General features: G+C 46.6%; 1 protein-coding gene across 1 annotated transcript in view; it reads right to left on the bottom strand.

The window, feature by feature from the left end:
- DNAH9 (dynein axonemal heavy chain 9) overlaps positions 1-20,951 on the bottom strand; it is a 1,435,662-nt gene that overhangs the window by 368,982 nt on the left and 1,045,729 nt on the right. Inside the window, exon 60 of the mRNA XM_086930591.1 lies at positions 2,911-3,104. Within this exon, the coding sequence (XP_086786717.1) occupies positions 2,911-3,104 (194 nt within the window). The remainder of the gene's footprint in view (positions 1-2,910; positions 3,105-20,951) is intronic.

Here is a 20,951-nt window from a genome sequence, read left to right as displayed (position 1 = left end):
GGTGTCGTCGGCGATATAGACTTCGTCGACGGAACAGACTTCGTCGACGGAACAGACTTCGACGACGGAACAGACTTCGTCGACGGGACAGACTTCGTTGATGGGAAGGACTTCGTCGACGAGACAGACTTCGTCGACGGGACGGACTTCGTCGACGGGACAGACTTCGTCGACGGGACGGATTTCGTCGACGGGATTATCTTCATCGATGATGGAATCGTCATCGACGGAGTGGAGCTCGCCGACGAGCCCGCCGACGACAACTTCTTCGTCGACGGAAGAGAAGGTATCGACGAAGATGTCGTCGACACTCTCGTCGACGGGATCTTCTTCAGATGAGTCGACGATGATGCGGCGACGACGGCAGAAGAAAGCAGCGCCGTCGACGAGAGAGGTCTGACAGAAACATAGACCATAGTAGGCAAGAAGCCGCCGTCGATATGATCATATGAGGCTTAGGAGATGAAAATGTTACCGTCGACGTAGATGTAGCGTCGATGGAGATCCTCGTCGACGAAGGAGTTGAAGATGGCGCCGTTGACGACAGTGGAGGAATCTGAGGCAACTTTCTCTCAGAGGTCAGAGGCAATTTTCTGGAAGCTTTTTGAGGGGGTGTAGATGGTTTCACCTTCTCCTTGACTGGGGGAGTAGCCTTGCTAGTAGAAGGCTTGTCACACCACTTAGATGGCAGACATTTCTTAGCCACCTTAGCCTCAGGGGATGTTAACCCCTCAGTCACAGGCCTCTTCCTGGAGGTTGAAGTAGAACCAGAGGCAATACTGCCTACCTCAGATGCTGGATTATCTAAATTCTTAAGCCTTTGTAGCCACAAAAGCAGGCGACCCTCTCTATCCCTAAAGGTCTTTTGAGGAAAGGTTCTACAAATTTTACAGTCCTTGACCTGATGATCAGTATAAAGGCAGTATATGCACTTTTTGTGGGGATCCTCCTTAAAAAGCCGGAGCTTACCCCAAGAGTCACAAGCTCTAAATAAAGATTTCTTAGAAGACATACTTGAAAAGAAGAATCCAAACTGGAATAAGAAGAAAACTGAGCAGAGCTCAGGGGGACTCCCTTCACACGACGTGCAGTAGAAAATCTGAGAGCCTGAGCCTCTGGGGAGAACCTTCTGGTGGGTGCTGTCGCCTGATTGGCTGTAGTTTGGACTATACAAAATGACTAGGATAGTCATGAGTGTGGAAGTTTTTTCTCCTGTAGCTTTGGCTACTTTACTTCCTGGTTGGGAATTACTGGTTTTTCCTATGTTATTATGGCATTTTATTGCTTTTTTATGTACCGTGGGACTCCCACTCCGACGACGGGGAATGATTCAGGCATGTGAATCTATGAAAGACACCCCAAATACTGGAGAATTTGCACTTTTGCGTGTACGAGCCTTCCGACCCATATATCACTTTATTTATTTTTAACGAACTCATAATATAACATATATTTTATTTTCCATTTATTGGCATCAGTATCGATTTCGGTCCATGAATCTTGAGCACTTAATTCCTAATACATTTGGTTATTTGATCAAAATGTTATATTTCCTCTAAAAAAAAAGGGGGCGAGTAAGAGATGACAAACCACTACAGATGTGAATATTAGTAAGATATGTGCGTTATCTGTTGAACTAATTTCTTGATCATTACAACAGTAATGCACCATACAATTTTGCAATCAAAGATGGCTGCCCAGTGCGAAGTTTATTAACTGCCCATTTTGAAATGTGTTTTTGGCTCCAAGATGGACACTATACTTTTAAATGTGGCAGCTATATTGAAACTTGAAAACAATGAGACTCTACGTAAAATACCACTGCAAGACGGTCATCCACTGCAGTTTTTTTTATTTCTGTGTTGCAAGAATGTGCTTGCCAAGTTTAAGTGGTGGGATGTTTTCTTTTTCAACTTATATTCTTTTAATTTATATTTCATAGGTTAGTTGCGTTTTTGAGTCTGTTTTGCTGTAGAGGGGTAAAAGGGTTAACGCAGGAATACATCAGTGGATGGATGAATGTAAGAGTGCCTAATCTCATCAGTGACTGAAGAGACACTCTCAGTTATAAAGTAGACCTATAAGGTTACCCCACAGCTAGCTCAAACGAAATACTGGCTGCTTCACAGGTTGCTCTGGACTCCAGCCCGTCTAGCCGCAGCCGGTATTAGAGAAAATGACACGTGCTGGAACAGCCACAGAGAGAAGGGAGACCTAAAACAACTGATCCTCAATTGCTCCAAAGTCAGAGTCTTATGGGGCAAAATCAGACAATTCATATCCGACGTGACTGGCCACCGCATGCAAGGTAACATCACAGAGCTCATTGCGACAGCTATAGCCCCCAAACCCAAAGCGAAAGAGGACAGAGACCTGATCGACCTACTCCTAACTGCAGCAGTGAAAACAATCCTCACAAATTGGAAGGACGGGAAGGCCACCTCCAACGGCTGGCTCAACTGGATCACCTTCTTAAGAGGGGCAGATAATATAGCTACGTACCACTCGCCATGCCACCACTCTGGAGGGGACATGTGGAGCGCTCTGGACAAACTCCTGATCACCCTAAAACCCCCATAAAAAGACTACACGCCATTACTAGCAAAGAATCTTCTGACTGATTTGCACCACCCCCCATACCTCCCCCACCCCTAGGGTCTCTTCTTCCTTCTTTCTTTTCTTCCTATCTCTTCAACATCAGTGAAAGAGGGGATGTAAGCTAACCGCTAGACTTGACCTTACCTCCCAGTGCGCAGGGGGCCAGATAACACTTTCAATATCACGCCCCACCGTGCGCCCCATGTAACAATAAGATTGTTGGAATTTACACGGCATTACCCTCGTTGTATCGAAAATACCATTCCCAATAATTGTTTCAAATTGTTGATTTACTGTAGCGTTAGTACTCACCGCATGGCATATGTCATACGATCTGGCCGAATGGCTCTCATCATGCACAGCCTCTGGAGAGCAGTCTTGTTCTTCCATTCTTGAGGAAACTTCTCCTTTTCAGGGCATTCAGATTCTACAAACTTTTTCCAACGTTTTGCAGAACCTTCAATATCACGATCAAGGTTTCTGAATTCGTCCATAGAGGACAAAGCCTGAAGATGTGCAGATAGTTCTGTTTTAGACTTCAATAGCATGCAGACATTTATTGCATAGTTATAACACGGCACATCATGGTGTTGATTATGGACGCATCTTAATACTTGGAGCCTCATCATTGCATCTTTATTTCGGCAAAATGCCATAAAAAACATATGACACAAAACGTAAATATAATTCAGTATAAGAATAGCAATCAACAGTAAACGCATTTGAAATTACATTGAATAAATATTACAAAAATTCAGGCAAAGGTAAATTTCTTTTAAAACAGGCCTCAATTAAAGTTTAAACCAGCTCACAACGATTTCTAATCCGAAGCACACCTAATAAAATTTAGCACAGCATGGCACGTATCTCTCCTAATAGGTTTCTGAAAAAATCCATAGCAGGCAGATTATGCCTAATATTTGGTGGTGTTTTCTTGGGTGAACCAGAAAAGGGATTATGCTTAACCCAAAAAATATAGCATCAGACACAGAATGATATGATAAATTATTCAACTTTCTTAAGTATTCAATATTTAATCGGCAGTTCATCAAGAGGTACAAGTATCGTTACCTAATGTCAAGTGCATATTGTCTTTTTTGAACAAGGGACAATTATTATTACAATTTAACCAATTCTAGAGAATTTCTGATCCAATGACCATATAATAAAAGAAGGACAAAAAAACTAAAAGTAGCATCCAAAAAACGAAGTTTTAAACCATTTTGCCATTAAACAGCAGTGACATAGCAATTACAACAGATGACATTATACAGATTATTTATGAAATAGAAAAGGGCGCTAAGTGCAGCGCCATGTTCAACAGTTTCTGTGGGCATTGTACTTCGGTAAATATGCTAGACTCCACGCCGCTCGCGTTTAGGAGCTTAGGGAGGTATCTCATACAGTGTATGTGCCAATGAATGCACATCTTAATCTATGTTAAATTTAAAACATATGTACTATCTAACCAATACACTACTTTTTAGCTTGAGGCTCATTTGATCTGAGTGGCACTGTTACTCATCAGTGAGGATTCTGTAGCTATATGCATTTGTGTAAGAACCTCCTAGTTAGCCTAACTAAAACTAAAAATTCAAAGAAAGGGTAATAATGAGAGGGTGGCGGGATAAAAAGGATGAATGCCATGCATACAGTTGTTAATCTGCTTACGTGCGCTTCTTGCTAACAACAATTGTAGCATGTGTGACTCAACATATTTCTTTCACATACCTCTTCAGCCTGGACCAAGCTTATGAGATTGATATCGTCCACTCCATGTACTGCAGTAATAGTAGATCAGATCGGATAGAGTATTGAAACCAGAGCACCCACTTGCACACAGTGTAACTCCTTTGTGGAGTCGCAGCAACTTGTCTGTGAATGTTCAAACTCTAGGGAACTCCAAAAGAACCTCATCCACTATAATATGTCTCAGGTCAGTGTCCCCTTTTATGGAGCTCCTAAGCAGAGCAATTTTAAGATTTTTAGATCAAAACACGACAAGTTGACATTTTAGCACGTTCCATTTGTGATGTTACTGGTATGATGTGATTAAGTGGAGTGGACACAACTGAATCTAATTGCTCAAAGACCTGAATATGGGGCAGGAGCTGTGCATCATTCGCTGCCAACATAGGAACAATAGCATAGTGGAGAAGCATATCTTGCCACACAACACAGCCTGTGATTTTATTTATTTATTTTATGCGTTTTAATATAGCGCAGACTTTACCCGAAGGTGTCAGAGCGCTTCATTTAAGGAACAGAATTGATACATGAGGAGAACATTACAAGTGAACAAAATACAAAAGCAAACGTTAAGTTACATGAGGCAAAAGTGACAATTGTGAGCAAACAAAATACAAGAGGTAGCCAACAGTGCATTACAGGAGGAAAAAGTGACGTGTGCAGGTTACAAAAGCGTACAAAGTACAAGTAGAGGTATAGTACTGCAATATATGGCAGACACTCAAACACAAGAACAAACGTTACGTAGGCAATGGTGGCACTTGTGCAAGTACCAAAAGCAAACAAAATGTAAGAGGTAGCAAACAGTGTGTTACAGGAGAAAAGTGACGTGTGCATGTTACAAAAGAGTACCAAACACAGGTAGAAGGATAATACTGCAATAAATGGCAGAACACACTGGGAAGGCACTTCCAAGGTCATGGAGAAAAGGATTCACTATAATGGAAGGTCTTCCTTAAGGTAATAGAGAGGGTGTGAATTAAATTTGGAAGTGTCTTTGAAGGAGGAGAACTTTGAGGTCAGTTTTGAAGGCCTGGGAGGAGGTGGTGGTCAGGAGCTGAGGCGGAAGTGAGTTCCTGATTCTCACTGCGTTGCCTGAAAAGGATTTGGCCATCGATCTTTCCTTCTTGAAAGTGGGAGGTTCCAGCAGTAAATTGTCCGCATTACGTGATGGTCTAGAGCCTTCAGAGAGTTTCAGTTTATTCGCTAGGTAGCGAGGAGAGGAGGAGTGCAAAGCTTTGTGGGTGATACAGGTAGTTTTCTAGAAAGATCTTGCCTCGATGGGAAGCCAGCGGAGGGTGGAGAGCATGGCTGTGATGACACCAAATGTGCGAGCCAAGCTGGGTGCAAAGTCCACCACTCCTGTATGGTGGTAGCATTTGCAAAATAACACTTTTTATTTCATATGTTGATATGTTTCATATTTGACGTTCGTTTACCAGCGTTTTTTGGAGCTGTGTAACATCCTAACAAAAACAATGGTGCCGTACTAATTAAACAGTTGGTCATTGCGGTGGATATGATGTAGCATGCTGCCCATGTCGGTAAGTGATTCAGTGCCCACATAGGGTTAGCAAGTGCTATATAAATGTTGCAGTACAATGCACTGCCTTCTTGACTGCCCATGATCCACACTGAGTGCAGATTTTTAACACCAATTTCCAATCAGAAGGGTCTAGATAAAGTTGTACATTAATTCGGTCCATATCCAAGAAGCATGCAGGTCAAGTTTCATAAAATATAATTTATTTACAGATTCCACTGTTTTGCGGTTACTGAAAAACAGAAAAATAGATTTTGCATTCAATTCAGATAGTTTGCCCTTCTGTATTCATCTGCCAGATATACATTTTGTTGTGAGGACATAATCAGAATACACAGGTTGTAGCAATCTGCATGCGGACTGTGTGATTGAATCGCTTCCAGAATGAAATCTCCAGCCTCGGATTATTCAGAAAACACTTGCTACAGGAACTGCATTTACTCAAGAAGAATTATTTTTCACACCTCATTCCACTGAAGGAGGAGAGTGTGGCTTAACTGTATATCCACAGATAATGAGATCTTTCCATAGAGCTACTGTCCACTCAAGGTAGCTCAGAGCAGCTCTCCTTTTGTGGATGCTATGCATGTTTTACTCAGAAAGTGACTGTGACTATAACTTGATTTTTTGCTGCTTGTATTTTTTAAAGCTATGTTTGCTGTTTTTTATACAAGAGAAAGTATGTCGCAGACAAATGTAATTATTACTGGTAGGATGACCACCTTCCTCCAGGTCATTACAGAGACTGTTTACGGTCCAGGACTTTTGTGTACTTTTGTGTTTTGGACTAATGAATTCTGGATGTACTCTTGTTTTGCTTCTATTGAACTAATAAGACTAACACACCTGAAATTAATGATTTGTTGGTGGAAAGTTCAGGAGTGGTGACAGTGTCCCTAATGACCTGGAGCGAGGCAGTCACAGTAATTACTGGAAATGCTAATGAATTGGACAAATGATAATACTACTTTAATCTATTAACGATAGTAATTCATTTTTGTAGTCTTGCTGCAGGCAGCTTTAGCCGCATGGGGCAGGCGCATTGTTACCAATACTAATATATTTTCTTTTTATAAGCTGTAGGTCTGCCACTTTCTTTCTATTTCCCTTACATACACCTCATTTGATTTCTTCCTTCCTGTTTTTGACATTGTTCTCCATCTGGAGAATTGTGGTTTTGCCATCTTTCAATTGGATGATTTATATCTTTCCAGAAATATTTGTATCTGCATGTTACTACACCATTTCACAATTATCAGTCAATTACAGTTGACAGATATCACTCGATAGAAGCACATGGCTTTCTTTTTCCTTTGTGCCGCTGCACACATACCTTGTACCCTTCTCTCTTTCCCCTGTGCGCCAGCTTTCCTTTTTCCTTTAATCAATGGCCTTGCTCCTGCACCCCGCCGCCACGTCTTCAGTCTCCTCTGTCATTGCTTTACTCCTTCTAGCTTGTCTCTTTTTAGGTCTCGCCTAGCATTGCAGCGCATGCGTTGCTCGCTGGTGAGAGATATTGTGAGAGAGGGATTTCAGAAGGAGGCTTGTAGCCCCGCCCCTCATTTCCGTTAGCTGGTGGCACTGTTTATGCTAAACGGTGCCCTGCTATTGGAAATTAGTTTTTGTTGTTGCCGTCCTTTCACCTTTTGGGAAGGCCCCTCCGAACTGGATCACTTGCTCCAAGGCTGCCGTGAAGCACTTTCTTATCTTCACGAGGCGTGTTATAGAAACAAGCCGTGATCCAGTCCGGATTGGCCGTTCCAAAAGGAGCCACGGTTGCAGGTAGGCACAATGCGCCCCACCCATCACTTTACTCCCTCCCTCTCGCTCCTCCCGCTCTGCCTTAGCGCCGGACTGGTCTCTCCCACAATGTCGCAAGACGGCCAAGCTTGCGGAGCTGAAGATGACTCTGTGTCACTCTCCTCAGTACTGTGGTCTCATCTCATACTGCTCCTCACCTTCTTTCATGCCTCACCGAGGGGCATACTCGCTCTCTTTCCTGTCCTACTCTCTCCTTTGGGCCTCGACCGTCCCCGGGTCCCATCTCTCTCTGCCAACGGGCTGGCACTTGCTCTTTTGGTCTCTGTTCTAATCTCTCTTCACATTCCCCCCTTGTTTCTGGGCTCAAGCCCCACCTGAAACGTTGTCCCTTGTGCTATGGTCCCAGTTCCCACCCCCCGGGTCCTCTGTCCCTTCAACTCCTTCCTGCCCACCAGCTGTGTCCTTTTCTAGCCTCACACTTCTCCACATGCCGCCATCATCTTTAAATTCTGTTGCTGGAGCCATTCCATGCAGACAATAGTATTTAAAGCACCTGGTGGGGTTCCGAGGCTTTGCGTTCAAGCAGTGGTGCTGTGGCTGTTTCCAGGCCCTTTTGAATACCCCCAAGCTGTACTATGACTGAACATTCCGTCCCTAGCTTAAGGCCATTTTTTTGCAGGCAGCAGCACAAGGCATGATGGGATTTGTAGTATGGTTTTCCCCAATATATGCTTGGGCCTATAAAACCAAGAACTCTTAATGCTAAGCAGTTCTTGACGTGTTGCCTGATGTGTGCTGGGTTGGGTATGAGAGAGAGGTGAGGTAACATGATTGTCCTTTTGGAGACACCATCTTGTGCTAAGATAGGGCCAATAGGTTGTTACCGATCCAGGTTCTTCTGGCGGCCTGTTTAACCCTCTGTAGACTCAGTCTGGTTCTTCTGATAAACTCTGCATCTGCTATTGTGGAGCAGCTGCTGTGTGCAAGGATGTCTCTGGCTGGTATCAATCAGCCGCAGTGCGGGCGTGGCCACTCAGATGAAAGGGGAAATTGGGACACAGACAGATAACAACTATAAGAGGGAAACCGTCATCTAACCCGTAGCGCTGGAGAAGAAGCTGTTGGAGCTCAGCAACTCGCAGCAGAGCATGCAGATGTTGTCCCTTTGGCTCATCCACCACAGGAAGCACTCTCCACTCATCGTCACCGATTGGGAGCCCGAGCTGCGCAAAGGTAGAACAGTCCACTAGGAGGGGGTGGCCAGAACCATGCACATCATCATTTCACAAGCCACTACACACCACATTATTTTACAGGCCACTACACACAGCATCGTATAACACACTTCTCTTCTGCCCGAAAAAAGAGTGGTATAAACAATATGACCACAAGGCTCGCCACAACACTTCCACCTTCACCAACTGAAATGCGGACGCTGTCGCCACTATAGCTCCCACCTCAAATCCAGACGCAAACACTAGCTTCACCAATACTTCATTATTTAGACCTCTCCTATGGCAAACGCATTTGCCATGGCCAATCCTAATGCTCAGTGCCGATGCAGAAGGAGCTTTGCACAGCAGGCTGTAGTGTTTAGACAGTTTACATCCACCATGGCCCGAACACCCAATGTTGCCCTCAATTCCTAATTCTCCTGCTGTCTTGCACCTTCAAAGTTCAAATGTATGTTCAGAGCTTTTCATCCAAAAAGTGCACTTCCTATTTTCATTTGACCCAACACCTTATTGCACCAGTGTGCCTTTCCATGAGGAGAGTTTGCAGGTTGTGACAGTTCTCAGCAGCGGATACATTTTTGCACTGCATGCATAGTGGAGACAGCTGTTGAGATCAAGTATGGAAATGTATTATTCTTGAAGACGGTTGAACCTTTGCGTCCATTAACTAGTGTGTGCTGAATTGGTCCCTTATGCAGTAATGAACTGAAGAGCCACAACCGGTTTAAGGGCTAGAGCCTAGTGATAAGTTACAGCCCTTATCACCAGGTGCGACATTTGTTGGAGTGAGTGTTTAAACTGATTTCAAACTGTGAGTCCCGTGCTAAATTGTGAGGCTGACGGCATCTAGTGCAGTTAACTGCTTGATGGCCAATACTGATATTGTTGTCTCCCACATGTACAGCAACATGTCCATTAACAGGTATAATTGAATAACCAAGAAGAGGAAAAAGAGGAAATCTTTTACATGGTCCAGCGCACATCTTCACCAGAGATAAATCCATAAATAAGTGTAGTGTGCTGTTTCTCCATGCCACTGTATGTGATTCTGGTTGGCTAAGGCTTGTGCCAAAGCCAGGCAGAAACCACTACTCTAGTCAGGGCAAGGGAGTAACACGCCAAGATAACCCCTGCCCACCCCCTTTGTAGCTTGGCACGAGAAGTCAGGTTTATCCCAGAGGCAATGTTTTAAGCGTTTGCCAACCCACACACACAGCAGCAACACACTAGGCACACCACAAAAAGGGACTCCACACAAAGGTTATATATATAAAAAATAGCTTTTGTATTTCCATAAACACATTAGATCATAATCACGCAGATACACTGTGCCAACTGGCACTGGCAAGTATTTACAGGGGATTATATACACATGACAGGGCCACGTGGGCCACTGTCAGAATCAGCACCTAGTAGAAATAGCACTTAGAATAACTGTAGCACAAAATAACAATTGTAGAACACAACCAGTAACCAGTGGTAAAAGGTAGGTACACACTACGCAATACTAATCACCATAGGCATAGATCACGCAGGGACACATAACCTCACTAGTATAAACTATACTAGGCAAACCAACCTCCTAAGCATGAAAACACAGTTAGAGGTATCACAGGCATAAAGGCATTGCACATTACACATAAATCACATTAGGTGATTGTCAATGTAACACAAATCACCAATCACCTTGCGCAAGAATCACATTAGATACTGACCCCAGGTCAACTGGCCTTCCGTGGGGCTCAAATGCCCTTTGTCCAACAGTGTCAGGGCAGGCTGCGCAGGCAGCCAAAAGAAGAGTGTGTAAGAGTTTAGGGCCTAAATGTAGCAGCTGCCCACTACTTGCTGGGCAGCTGTGGAATCCCAAAGAACATGTCCCCTTAAAATAAGAAACCTAAACGGTGCAGCTGCCCACTACTTGCTGGGCAGCTGTGAGGTAGGAAAAAATACTGTAAGGGCTCTCAGTACCCTTTAAACAAATTGCGGCAAATGTTGGAGCCTTCTAGGCTCTGGAGATCATGTCCCCTGAAGCACACTGGCTCCTGTAATACGGGTGCGTAGGCTGGGGTAGCACGGACCCCTGAGGACCTCACCGGGCCCTTTAAACAACATATGCCCCCAAAGTACATATGGGCACAACTGTTCCTGGGAGCCCCTCTCGGGAGACTCTTGAAAGCAAAAATGCCCCTCAACATTGGAGCCACGCACAGGCTCTACAAACAAACAGCTGTACCCTAGGTGGAGCAACCCGAGGGCTCTAAAATAGATAATTTGCCCAGAACGGGGGGCGGACTGGTGCCCAGGAACTAACTCTGCCCACCGTTGGAGCGGCCTGCTGCAAGACGGGGCCGCTCTGAGGGGCCAATTGCCTTGTGCCTCGATTAGGCACAACACTTTCCTCACGGCGCCCCCCTCAGCCCTGCCTCACTCACCAAGGCTGTCTCAGGTATTCCTGCACCGGGGCCGTCTCCTCTTCAGGTGGTCTCCCTCAAGCCACAGAGGGGAGTCTCCGTAGTTTTCTGGCTCCCGCCTGACTCTTGCGGCAGGTGCAATCCCCAGCGCGGGATAGGCTCCACGCTGCGGGGCTCATCTGACAACACTAGGGTGCAGGAATGGCAATCTGTAGGGTGAGTAGGCTCCCGCCAGGCCCAGGCTCCACTCCCAGGTACACGCAGGGCTCTCCACTAGCCCGGGAGTCCCGCGGGTCAACCCGCCTGCTTACGGTTCTTCCCCTTCACTTCCGGGTCACGCTAGGCAGCGGCCCGGAGGGGATTCCTCTCGCGGCTCGGGCCGCGGCGGTGAGACACGGGTTGGGCACCCGTGTAAGTCAATGCAGAAATGGGGGCAAAGTCACGGGGTAGGTACCCACGCAGGTCCAAGGTTGAAAACTAGCGGGGTGGGCACCCGCGATTCACACCAACAATCAGCGGCAAAAAGCAGAGCAGGCTCCTGCCAAGGAAGACACGAATGCAAAGCCAATGTGTCCACAATGCAGGGTGGGCACCTGCTGAACCAGAACAGCCAAACAAGCGTCAATTCTGCGGGGTGGGCACCCGCTTGGAGTGCACAAGGGCGGGGGAATCCCTACGTCGGGATTCCCTCAAAATAGGCTGCAGCTTTATGCTGCAGAGTCTCCGCATTCCTCTCTCCTCCTGGAAACTTAAATAACAGCGCTCCTAGCAACAAAGTCCAGCGCTTTTCAGGTGCCTGGAGAACAAAAGTCACAGGAAAGTCTTGGAAGGAAGTCAGGGGGGAAAAGGCTGGGCCCAGGGGCCAGCTCACAGGGCACTCCAGGCAGGGAGGCAGTCCCCAGTGGTGGGACCTCCTGGCGCCCAGCAGCAGCAGGCCCCCCTCAAGATAGGATCAGTGAGAACACTTTTCATTGGGTCACAACCCCTTTTTATACACCTGTATCCTTTGTCTCCTAGCACAGGGTTAAGGGAAAACCAGATGCAACTGGTTTTGGAGCACTTTGTTGTGCTCAGCCCCTTCCTGTTCACAGTGCAGGCTAGGGACATCAGGCGCACCACAGGGGGCGGAGCCAGCATTGTGGAGGGAAGGCCCAGCCCTATTCAGGTCCCAGGTACACTCCTCTCTGCCATCAACATGCAGATCGCCCCATTCATTACCGGGCACACCGATCCTGACTCCTGGAGCCAGGCACACCAACCAGCTCCAGCCAATCAGAAGCCAGACAGTTAATTCACATTCACTGCACAGACATGCCAACTTCTAGAATTGGCACTTCTACACTAGGCACATTAAATCTGCGCACACCATTGCTCAGCATTTAATCTCACGAGTTCGCACATACCAAACTCGCCCCTGCACTCCCCACACATCAGGAACTACCATGGACACACATATCCCCCATGCATTCCCATGGGAGGACAGACCAGTCTCCCCACATGCACTCAGAGTGCGCACACCAAAAAAAACTAACAGCAGGTCACTTTTAAAAGCAAAAAGTTTAGGGGTGAACCTACCAAAAGGTTGGTCCCTTTCTTGGGATGTAATCACCCTCACCCACTTAGGTGGCATGTTTCATCATCTGGCTTGCTCCTTGCTGAGCGGGCACTGCAGTACACAGCAAGCCTCCAAAAGCGGAACTCAAGCGGGTATCTTTTTACTTCATCCTGGCCTGGCGTTTACCATGGCGCATTTGAATGCCCTTCCATGCGGGTTGAAGGGAGAGGTGGTGGTGTGGTTAAAATTGGCTCTGGGAAATTCCTATTCTATACGTCTTATTCCTAGTGAATGTCTATGCGCAATTTAAAAACAAGCATTGGCATAGCCAATAGGTCTCGTCTTTGGGACCTTATAAGTGTTTACCCATGCAACAGTTGATGTTGTTGCACAAAGGATATTGTGCTGCATAACTAAATACTTATAAGTTCCCAAAGGCGAGACCTATTAGCTAAGCCAATGCTTGTTTACCTCTGTACCCTGCCTCTGACTCAGTCTCTCTTTATCTCTATTCCCCCCAAGGACTCACCATGCCTCCATGCATGTTTCTCCTCTGACATGACTGCCTTGCTTTAGGTCTTCACTCTCTCTCTGCTTAGTCTTTATATTTTCCCTCACTCTGGTTCATTTCCATGCTGCTCATTTACTCTCTTTCTCTTTGTTCTATCTCTCCCTCTCTCTCCTCTGGACTTACCTACCATTGGTTGGCCTCTGTCTCTCTCTCGCTCTCTCCCAACTGCATCACGCCTTGCCCCTTAATGTAATCAACAACAAGCAATGGTTTACAAATCAAGACTAATGTTTGTTTCCAATGTTTGCTCTTTACTTCATGCACAGACTTCATAGCACTTCACAGGAATAGGAAGTGTTACTGTTCAATCTCAGAGAAAATAGGTCAGTGCAGTAAATGTGTTCCGCACATTTAATCACCCTTTATTTTTCATTTTTTGACTGCCCACATTTGGACTATTACAGTGAAGGGGTCTCATTAACTGGGTCTCCTTCAGGGTAAATTTGGTTGAAATGGATTTAGAGTGCTAACTGTTAGTGTTTGCCTTTTAAGATAAGGTCTGCAGCTGGGCAGGCAGGATAAGAAGTTCTGGGCTTGTTATACACAAACATGTAAGCACATGAGTAGGAGGGCTGAGCATGCAGAACTACTGTCTAGCTGAACCTAGAATCTGCTCAAATGTAGCCTCTCACAGAAGAGACCCTACAGGGATTGGTGCTGACCTAGATTGTGAATGGGCATTCATGGTCTACATCTGTAGTGATTACTGGACAGTCTATGTGCTTCACTGAATTACACATTATGAGCTAAATCTGTGCCAAAGCCATCATGCTAGCCCTGTTTTGTTTTTGAGGGTCAGCAACTTCAAAATGTGACTGGCCCTCACTTTCTTTTTTGCAATTCACACACATTTTTTTTATTTTTTTATTTTAATTTACCATTCTAACATGGCTATCAACCATGTTTGAATGATGCTTGAATTGGCACTTTCTCCAGGGTAACCCCCAAAACATTTTGCCTCCTCCTCTCCTTTTTGCTGTATTTGTTTACGTTGACTCTAGGACTCTGGACACTTTACCACTGCTAACCAGTACTAAAGGGCATATGCTCTGTACTTAAAACATGGTAACATTGCCTTAACCAAAATTAGCATATTTACTTTACTTATAATTTACTAGTAAAGTGCACTATATGTGAACAGGGCCTGTAAATTAAATGCTACAAGTGGGTCTGGAGCACTAATTGTGCCACCCACTTCTGTAGCCATTTAAACCTGTCTCAGGCTTGCCACTGCAGAACATGTATGCACAGTTTTAAACTGCCATTTCGACCTGACAAGTTAACCTACTTGCCAGGTCCAAACTATCCTTTTAATTGCATTTAAGTCATCCTTAACACCTTAGCTGCTTCGCAAATATCCCCCCCCCAGTGCTGCGCTGTCCATTGGAACTAGTGCTGAATGGACGTCCAATGGTCGTGCGCAGCACTGGGGAGGTAGCGCTCGTGACGACCGTTGGCCGTCAGCAGCGCTTAAGAGGCTAAGGTAGGCCCTAGGAAGCCCCACTGGCAGGGAGCTGTGTATTTAAAAGGGAGGACATGTACATTTGAGTCTTCCATGTATTGGTAGTGAAAAACATCTAAATTCGCTTTCACTACTACAAGGGCTATCTCTCCCATAGATTGACATGGCTATTGCCTTAAAACTACTTTTAAGTGTAGTTTTCCATCGGAAGCATAAAGGTAAATGGAATTAGGTTTTCTCTGGACTCACAATTTAAAAACACATTTTTTTGTAAAGTTCTTTTTTTAAATTGCAGTTCTGAAAATGACACTTTTAGAAAATTGCATTCTCTTACTTGAACCATTCCGTGCCTATGCCTTACTCTGAATACACTACTGGGTTAGTGTGACAGCTGGGCTTTGTGCAATCCCTCTAGACAGTCACACAAAGGGGTTGGGGCATGATGTTTGGATCCTGATCACCTATCACCAGGCTGATGGGCCTTCATGAGGTAGATTTGGAGGGAGAAGCGAACACTTGCACCTGAATAGGGATGTGCCCGACCCCACACAAAGACCTGTATACTCCCCTGTAGTGTGGCTGTAGCCAGTGTAGGAAGAGCAGGAATCTTGTGAGGTTCAAAGGCCTCTCTGATGTCTACCACACTTCAAAGGCACATTTGGGTATAAATACTGGACCCCTGACACCCCTAATTCATTTCACTTTTGGGGTCCTGGGGAGAATCTGCCAGGAAGAGGAACTGCGCTGCCAGAAGGGACTACCACTTTGCTAACTGCTCTCCTATGTTGGCCTGCTGCCTGCTGTTTGCTGAGCTATCAGTAGGGACTGCCAATTTGCAACTTGTTCTGCTGTGCTGGCCGGCTGCCTCTTGCAATTCAAAGGACTAAACCGACTCTACAACCTCTTAACCTAAATTAACACCAAGGGCTTGTTGGCTTGCCCCGTATTCACAAAAGTCTCACAGCCATAAAAGACTTCTCTCGCACAATAACAGATGTTAGACTCGGCTAATCGTGAGTTCGACCAAACTAGATTTTCCCATGGCCAGTCTTGGGCATCTTACAGCGTGCCTGAAGCCGTTTTACAAAGACAAGCATGAACCAGCACTGTGCGCCGACTTGAAACTTCCTGTGTCCACATTGCTGATCGCAGACTGTCACGTGTACCTGGTTTCTCCAAAGCCACATTGCCAGAAGCAGTTCAGCATGGCTCAGCACACCCTGCGTTCATTGGAGGAAGGAGGGCCAATCACTGCACAGCTCTAATCCCCACATAGGTCCTGACCAAGAAGGACCTCTGCAACAGCCCACGTTGCATGCAACAGCCGCATCAGACTCAGTTGCAGCTCGTCACTGCATCGCTAATGTCCCCGAGGAAAGGTACTGTGAACGCTGACCTGCAATCACGTGAGCGGCCCAAAACCGACTGGTTAGTTTGGTCTCTAATAAACCTGATATGACATTCTGCCCCTAATACTTTTTGGAGCACTGCTTTCATGCTCTGTTATTGGGGAAACCGCTTATGCCTTTCCTAGCATTACTATAAAGGACTTAATAGAAACTTATGTGTTTGCAGCACTATGATTGGATACCTTCTTTAATATTTCTAACTTGAGAAATACTTATTGGATTTTTGTATTTCCTAATTAGATAAATATTCCCTATTTTTCTAAACTGGTCTGGAGTCTTTTTTGTGGTGTTTTCACTGGGTTACTGTAATGAAAGTTTGAACGAATACTTTACCCATTGCCTCTTAAGTTAAGCCTGACTGCTCTGTGAGGTTTATTTAGGTTGTGTATCTGACTTACCCTGACTAGAGTGATGGTCCCTACATGGACAGGGTGCATACCTCTGACAACCAGAAATCCCGTTTTCTGCCAAGTGGTAAATAAAAACTTGACACCTAGTGTCATGTCGAAGTGTAAACATGTTTCAACCCACACACATGTGCATGTGTCAACATACAGTTGTGCCCCTCTGCACAAAGCTTGGAATGGAACTTTTCAAATTAAAAAAACCCATTCCCAGATTGACAGCCAAGTATGTGCATACATCTTGACATCTGATCGAATGTCACTACCAACAAACAATGGCAAAGCCAATAGCTCAGAAGCTGGGACCCATATCCTTTGCCAATGATTGTTATTCGTGTCACCTTTTTAATATAAATTTTAAAGAATTTTAATGTCATGAACTGGGTAGAGTTATCACCCATTTAACAAACCCAGCACTTCCAGTGGACGTTTTGGATTAGATGCCATGTTAACCAGCTGATGAATCCCTATGTAGTCTTCCCTAGAGACAGAATTCGATTACATATAGTATACATGCATTAGGGTTCAATTCTGTCTCTTACTTAAATGGGATAACTTTATTCATCCCTTGTCATTTATTCAATGGTTTTGCTCTCAACATATTGCGCGGCCCACGCAGTGGAGTACTGCTTTATTACAAATTTTCATTTGCGTAATTGGGTATTTTTCCATATGTAATGCCAGGGACCTTTTGTCTTCATTTTACTACGCATGTTTGTTTTTTGTGGCTTGATGTCAGCAAAATGCAACAGCAGGGCCTTGCCATTAAAACACTGCCTCTTACACTACCACTAATCTGGTCCTCTCATGTGCCAGTCCCTACACCCTCTCTATCATGAAATTGATCCCTAAACTACTTGCATATCCAATGCTCTCCTGCCCCTTCACTTTCTCCTCCACATTTTTCTCCCACATCACCTTGTTGTGTCCCCCATCTGCTCATCCAGTTCTCTCTCACCAATCCGGTTTCTGTACCTATTTCTTGTTGTCATCAGACATTTTTTTATTTTTAAATTACTCTTCCAAAATTTCTGTTGGAGATCTTGGACTATTAAATTAATAATATAAAGTGTACCAGAAATCAATGAAAGATTACCACCCACGAATATGCATGTGTGTGTGAATGCGAAGTTAGCCATCTTGGTTTTTGTTCATAATATTACAAAAATTGTTCCGAGATGGTAACTAGTGCATGTGTGTGGCCATCTTGGGATAGTTTTTGTCAAGGTGTAACAAACATCCTTCCAAAATAGGTGCCTGTGCGCCTGTGCATGCAGGAGGACTTATGGACAGCCAATTTGGTATTCTTCATGACAAAAATCATTCCAAGATGCCAGTCCCTGTGTGTTCATCCACCAGCAGCCACCGTGGAAAGTATTGTTAAAGACACTTAGATGTTGAAAGCAAGACCTATAAGCTTTGCAATGCTTTTCACATTCTGCTTCATTGAGTTACACACTTATCCACCTTTCCTCTCCAACGCCACTGTCCCTCACTACTTTATCAGAAATATTTATTATTGGTAACTTGCACCTCGTCATTGTATCATTCATTGTCAGCTAGCGCTCAGCTTGCATTGTTGATTGGCTGTACTACGCGCTTTTCATATTTAGCGTTGCACCGGTGCCACAGCCCTCAGCGTCTCTCCTCCCTGCGCCCCAACCTCGCCCAGGCTGAATTTCGATCCCCCCACCATTTTGTTTGTTGTGCCTAACCAGCACCTACAGCCCACCTCCCGCCTCCCAGCTGCCCCTACCCCGCACGGACTCAGAAGGCTTGCCTTGCTTGCTGTTCCTCTGTGACCTCTTCTACCACGTAGGAAGCGGTCGCTCCCCTTGCACCCTGCCCGACTGCCACAGCGCTTCACAGAGACTGTTACTGGTATCATAGTGCTATACGCCTGCCTGCCATTATTTTGCCTGCCACTGCTGCCGCTTTGCATACCTGCACATTGTGTGTTTGAAAATTGCATTGTGTATTTAACTCCGATAGTGTAAACTTGCACCTCGTCATTGTATCATTCATTGTCAGCTAGCGCTCAGCTTGCATTGTTGATTGACCGTACTACGCACTTTTCATATTTAGCGTTGCACCGGTGCCACAGCCCTCAGCGTCTCTCCTCCCTGCGCCCCAACCTCGCCCAGGCTGAATTTTGATCCCCCCCACCATTTTGTCTGTTGTGCCTAACCAGCACCTACAGTCCACCTCCCGCCTCCCAACTGCCCCTCCCCCGCACGGTCTCAGAAGGCTTGCCTTGCCTGCTGTTCCTCTGTGACCTCTCCTACCACGTAGGAAGCGGTCGCTCCCCTTGCACCCTGCCCGACTGCCACAGCGCTTCACAGAGACTGTTACTGGTATCGTAGCGCTATACGCCTGCCTGCCATTATTTTGCCTGCCACTGCTGCCGCTTTGCATACCTGCACATTGTGTGTTTGAAAATTGCATTGTGTATTTAACTCCGATAGTGTAAACTTGCACCTCGTCATTGTATCATTCATTGTCAGCTAGCGCTCAGCTTGCATTGTTGATTGGCTGTACTACGCGTTTTTCATATTTAGCGTTGCACCGGTGCCACAGCCCTATCAATCAATCAATCATTGCATTTATATAGCGCACTACTTACCCAGAGGGTCTCAAGGCGCTGGGGGGAGGGGGAGGTCTGCTACTGCTCGAACAACCAGGTCTTGAGTTGCTTCCTGAAGGCGAGGTGGTCCTGGGTCAGGCGGAGGTGGGTGGGGAGGGAGTTCCATGTCTTGGCGGAGAGGTAGGAGAAGGACTGTCCCCCTGTGGTGGCTCTACGGATGCGGGGGACGGCGGCGAGGGCGTGGCTGGTCGATCGAAGCTGGCGTTTGGGAGCGTAGAAGTTGAGGCGGCTGTTGAGGTATCCTGGGCCTTGGCTGTGTAGGGCTTTGTGTGCGTGGGTGAGGAGACGGAAGGTGATTCTCTTGTTGACCGGGAGCCAATGCAGATCTCTCATGTGTCCGGAGATGTGGCTGCGACGGGGGATGTCCAGGATGAGTCGTGCTGAGGCGTTCTGGATCCGCTGGAGTCTCTTCTGGAGTTTGGCGGTGGTTCTGGCGTAGAGGGTGTTGCCCTAGTCCAGACGGCTGGTGACAAGGGCCTGGGTGACCGTCTTCCTGGTCTCGGTGGGGATCCACCGGAAGATCTAACGTAGCAGGCGCAGGATGTTGAAGCACGACGAGGAGACGGCGTTGACTTGTCTGGTCATGGAGAGGGAGGAGTCCAGGATGAAGCCCAGGTTGCGTGCGTGGTCTGTTGGTTTGGGTGCGCTGCCTAGGGCGGGGGGCCACCAGGAGTCGTCCAAAGCGGTGGGTGAGGATCCCAGGATGAGGACTTCCGTCTTATCTGAGTTCAGTTTCAGGCGGCTGTTCTTCATCCATTTGGCTACCTCTTTCATCCCTTCGTGAAGGTTGGCTCTGGCGGTGGCGGGGTCGTTGGTAAGGGAGAGGATCAGCTGGGTGTCATCAGCGTAGGAGATGATGTTGAGGTTGTGCTGGCGTGGGATATCTGCGAGGGGGCTTATGTAGATGTTGAAGAGGGTTGGACTGAGCGAGGAGCCTTGAGGGACGCCGCAGATGACTTCGGTGGCTTCAGATCTGAACGGAGGGAGGCGGACTCTCTGTGTCCTTCCGGCGAGGAAGGAGATGATCCACTCCAGTGCCTTCTCCTGGACTCCGACGTTGCTGAGGCGTTGTACTAGGGTACGATGGCAGACAGTGTCGAAGGCCGCGGAGAGGTCGAGGAGGATGAGGGCCGCTGTTTCTCCGTTGTCGAGCAGCGCTCGGATGTCATCGGTGACTGCGATCAGGGCGGTCTCTGTGCTGTGGTTGGCCCGGAAGCCAGACTGCGAGGGGTCGAGGGATCCGTTCGTCTCGAGGAAGGCGGCCAGCTGCTTGTTGACGGTCTTCTCGATGACTTTTTCAGGAAACGGGAGCAGCGAGATGGGGCGGTAGTTTTTGAGGTCGGTGGGGTCAGCCGATGGCTTTTTGAGTAGAGCGCTGAGTTCAGCGTGCTTCCAGCTCTCCGGGAAGGTAGCGGTGTCGAAGGAGGTGTTGATGATGTCCCGCAGGTGGGGTGCGATGATAGCGTCGGCCTTGTTGAAGACGTGGTGAGGGCAGGGGTCGGTCAGAGATCCGGAGTGGATGGAGTTCATCGTGCGCCCTCAGCGTCTCTCCTCCCTGCGCCCCAACCTCGCCCAGGCTGAATTTCGATCCCCCCACCATTTTGTTTGT

The sequence above is a fragment of the Lissotriton vulgaris genome, chromosome 7 (assembly GCF_964263255.1).
Source record: "Lissotriton vulgaris chromosome 7, aLisVul1.2, whole genome shotgun sequence".
Classification (NCBI taxonomy): Eukaryota; Metazoa; Chordata; class Amphibia; order Caudata; family Salamandridae; genus Lissotriton; species Lissotriton vulgaris.
Note: the sequence above shows the minus strand (reverse complement) of the source record. Positions and strands in the feature narration are given on the sequence as shown.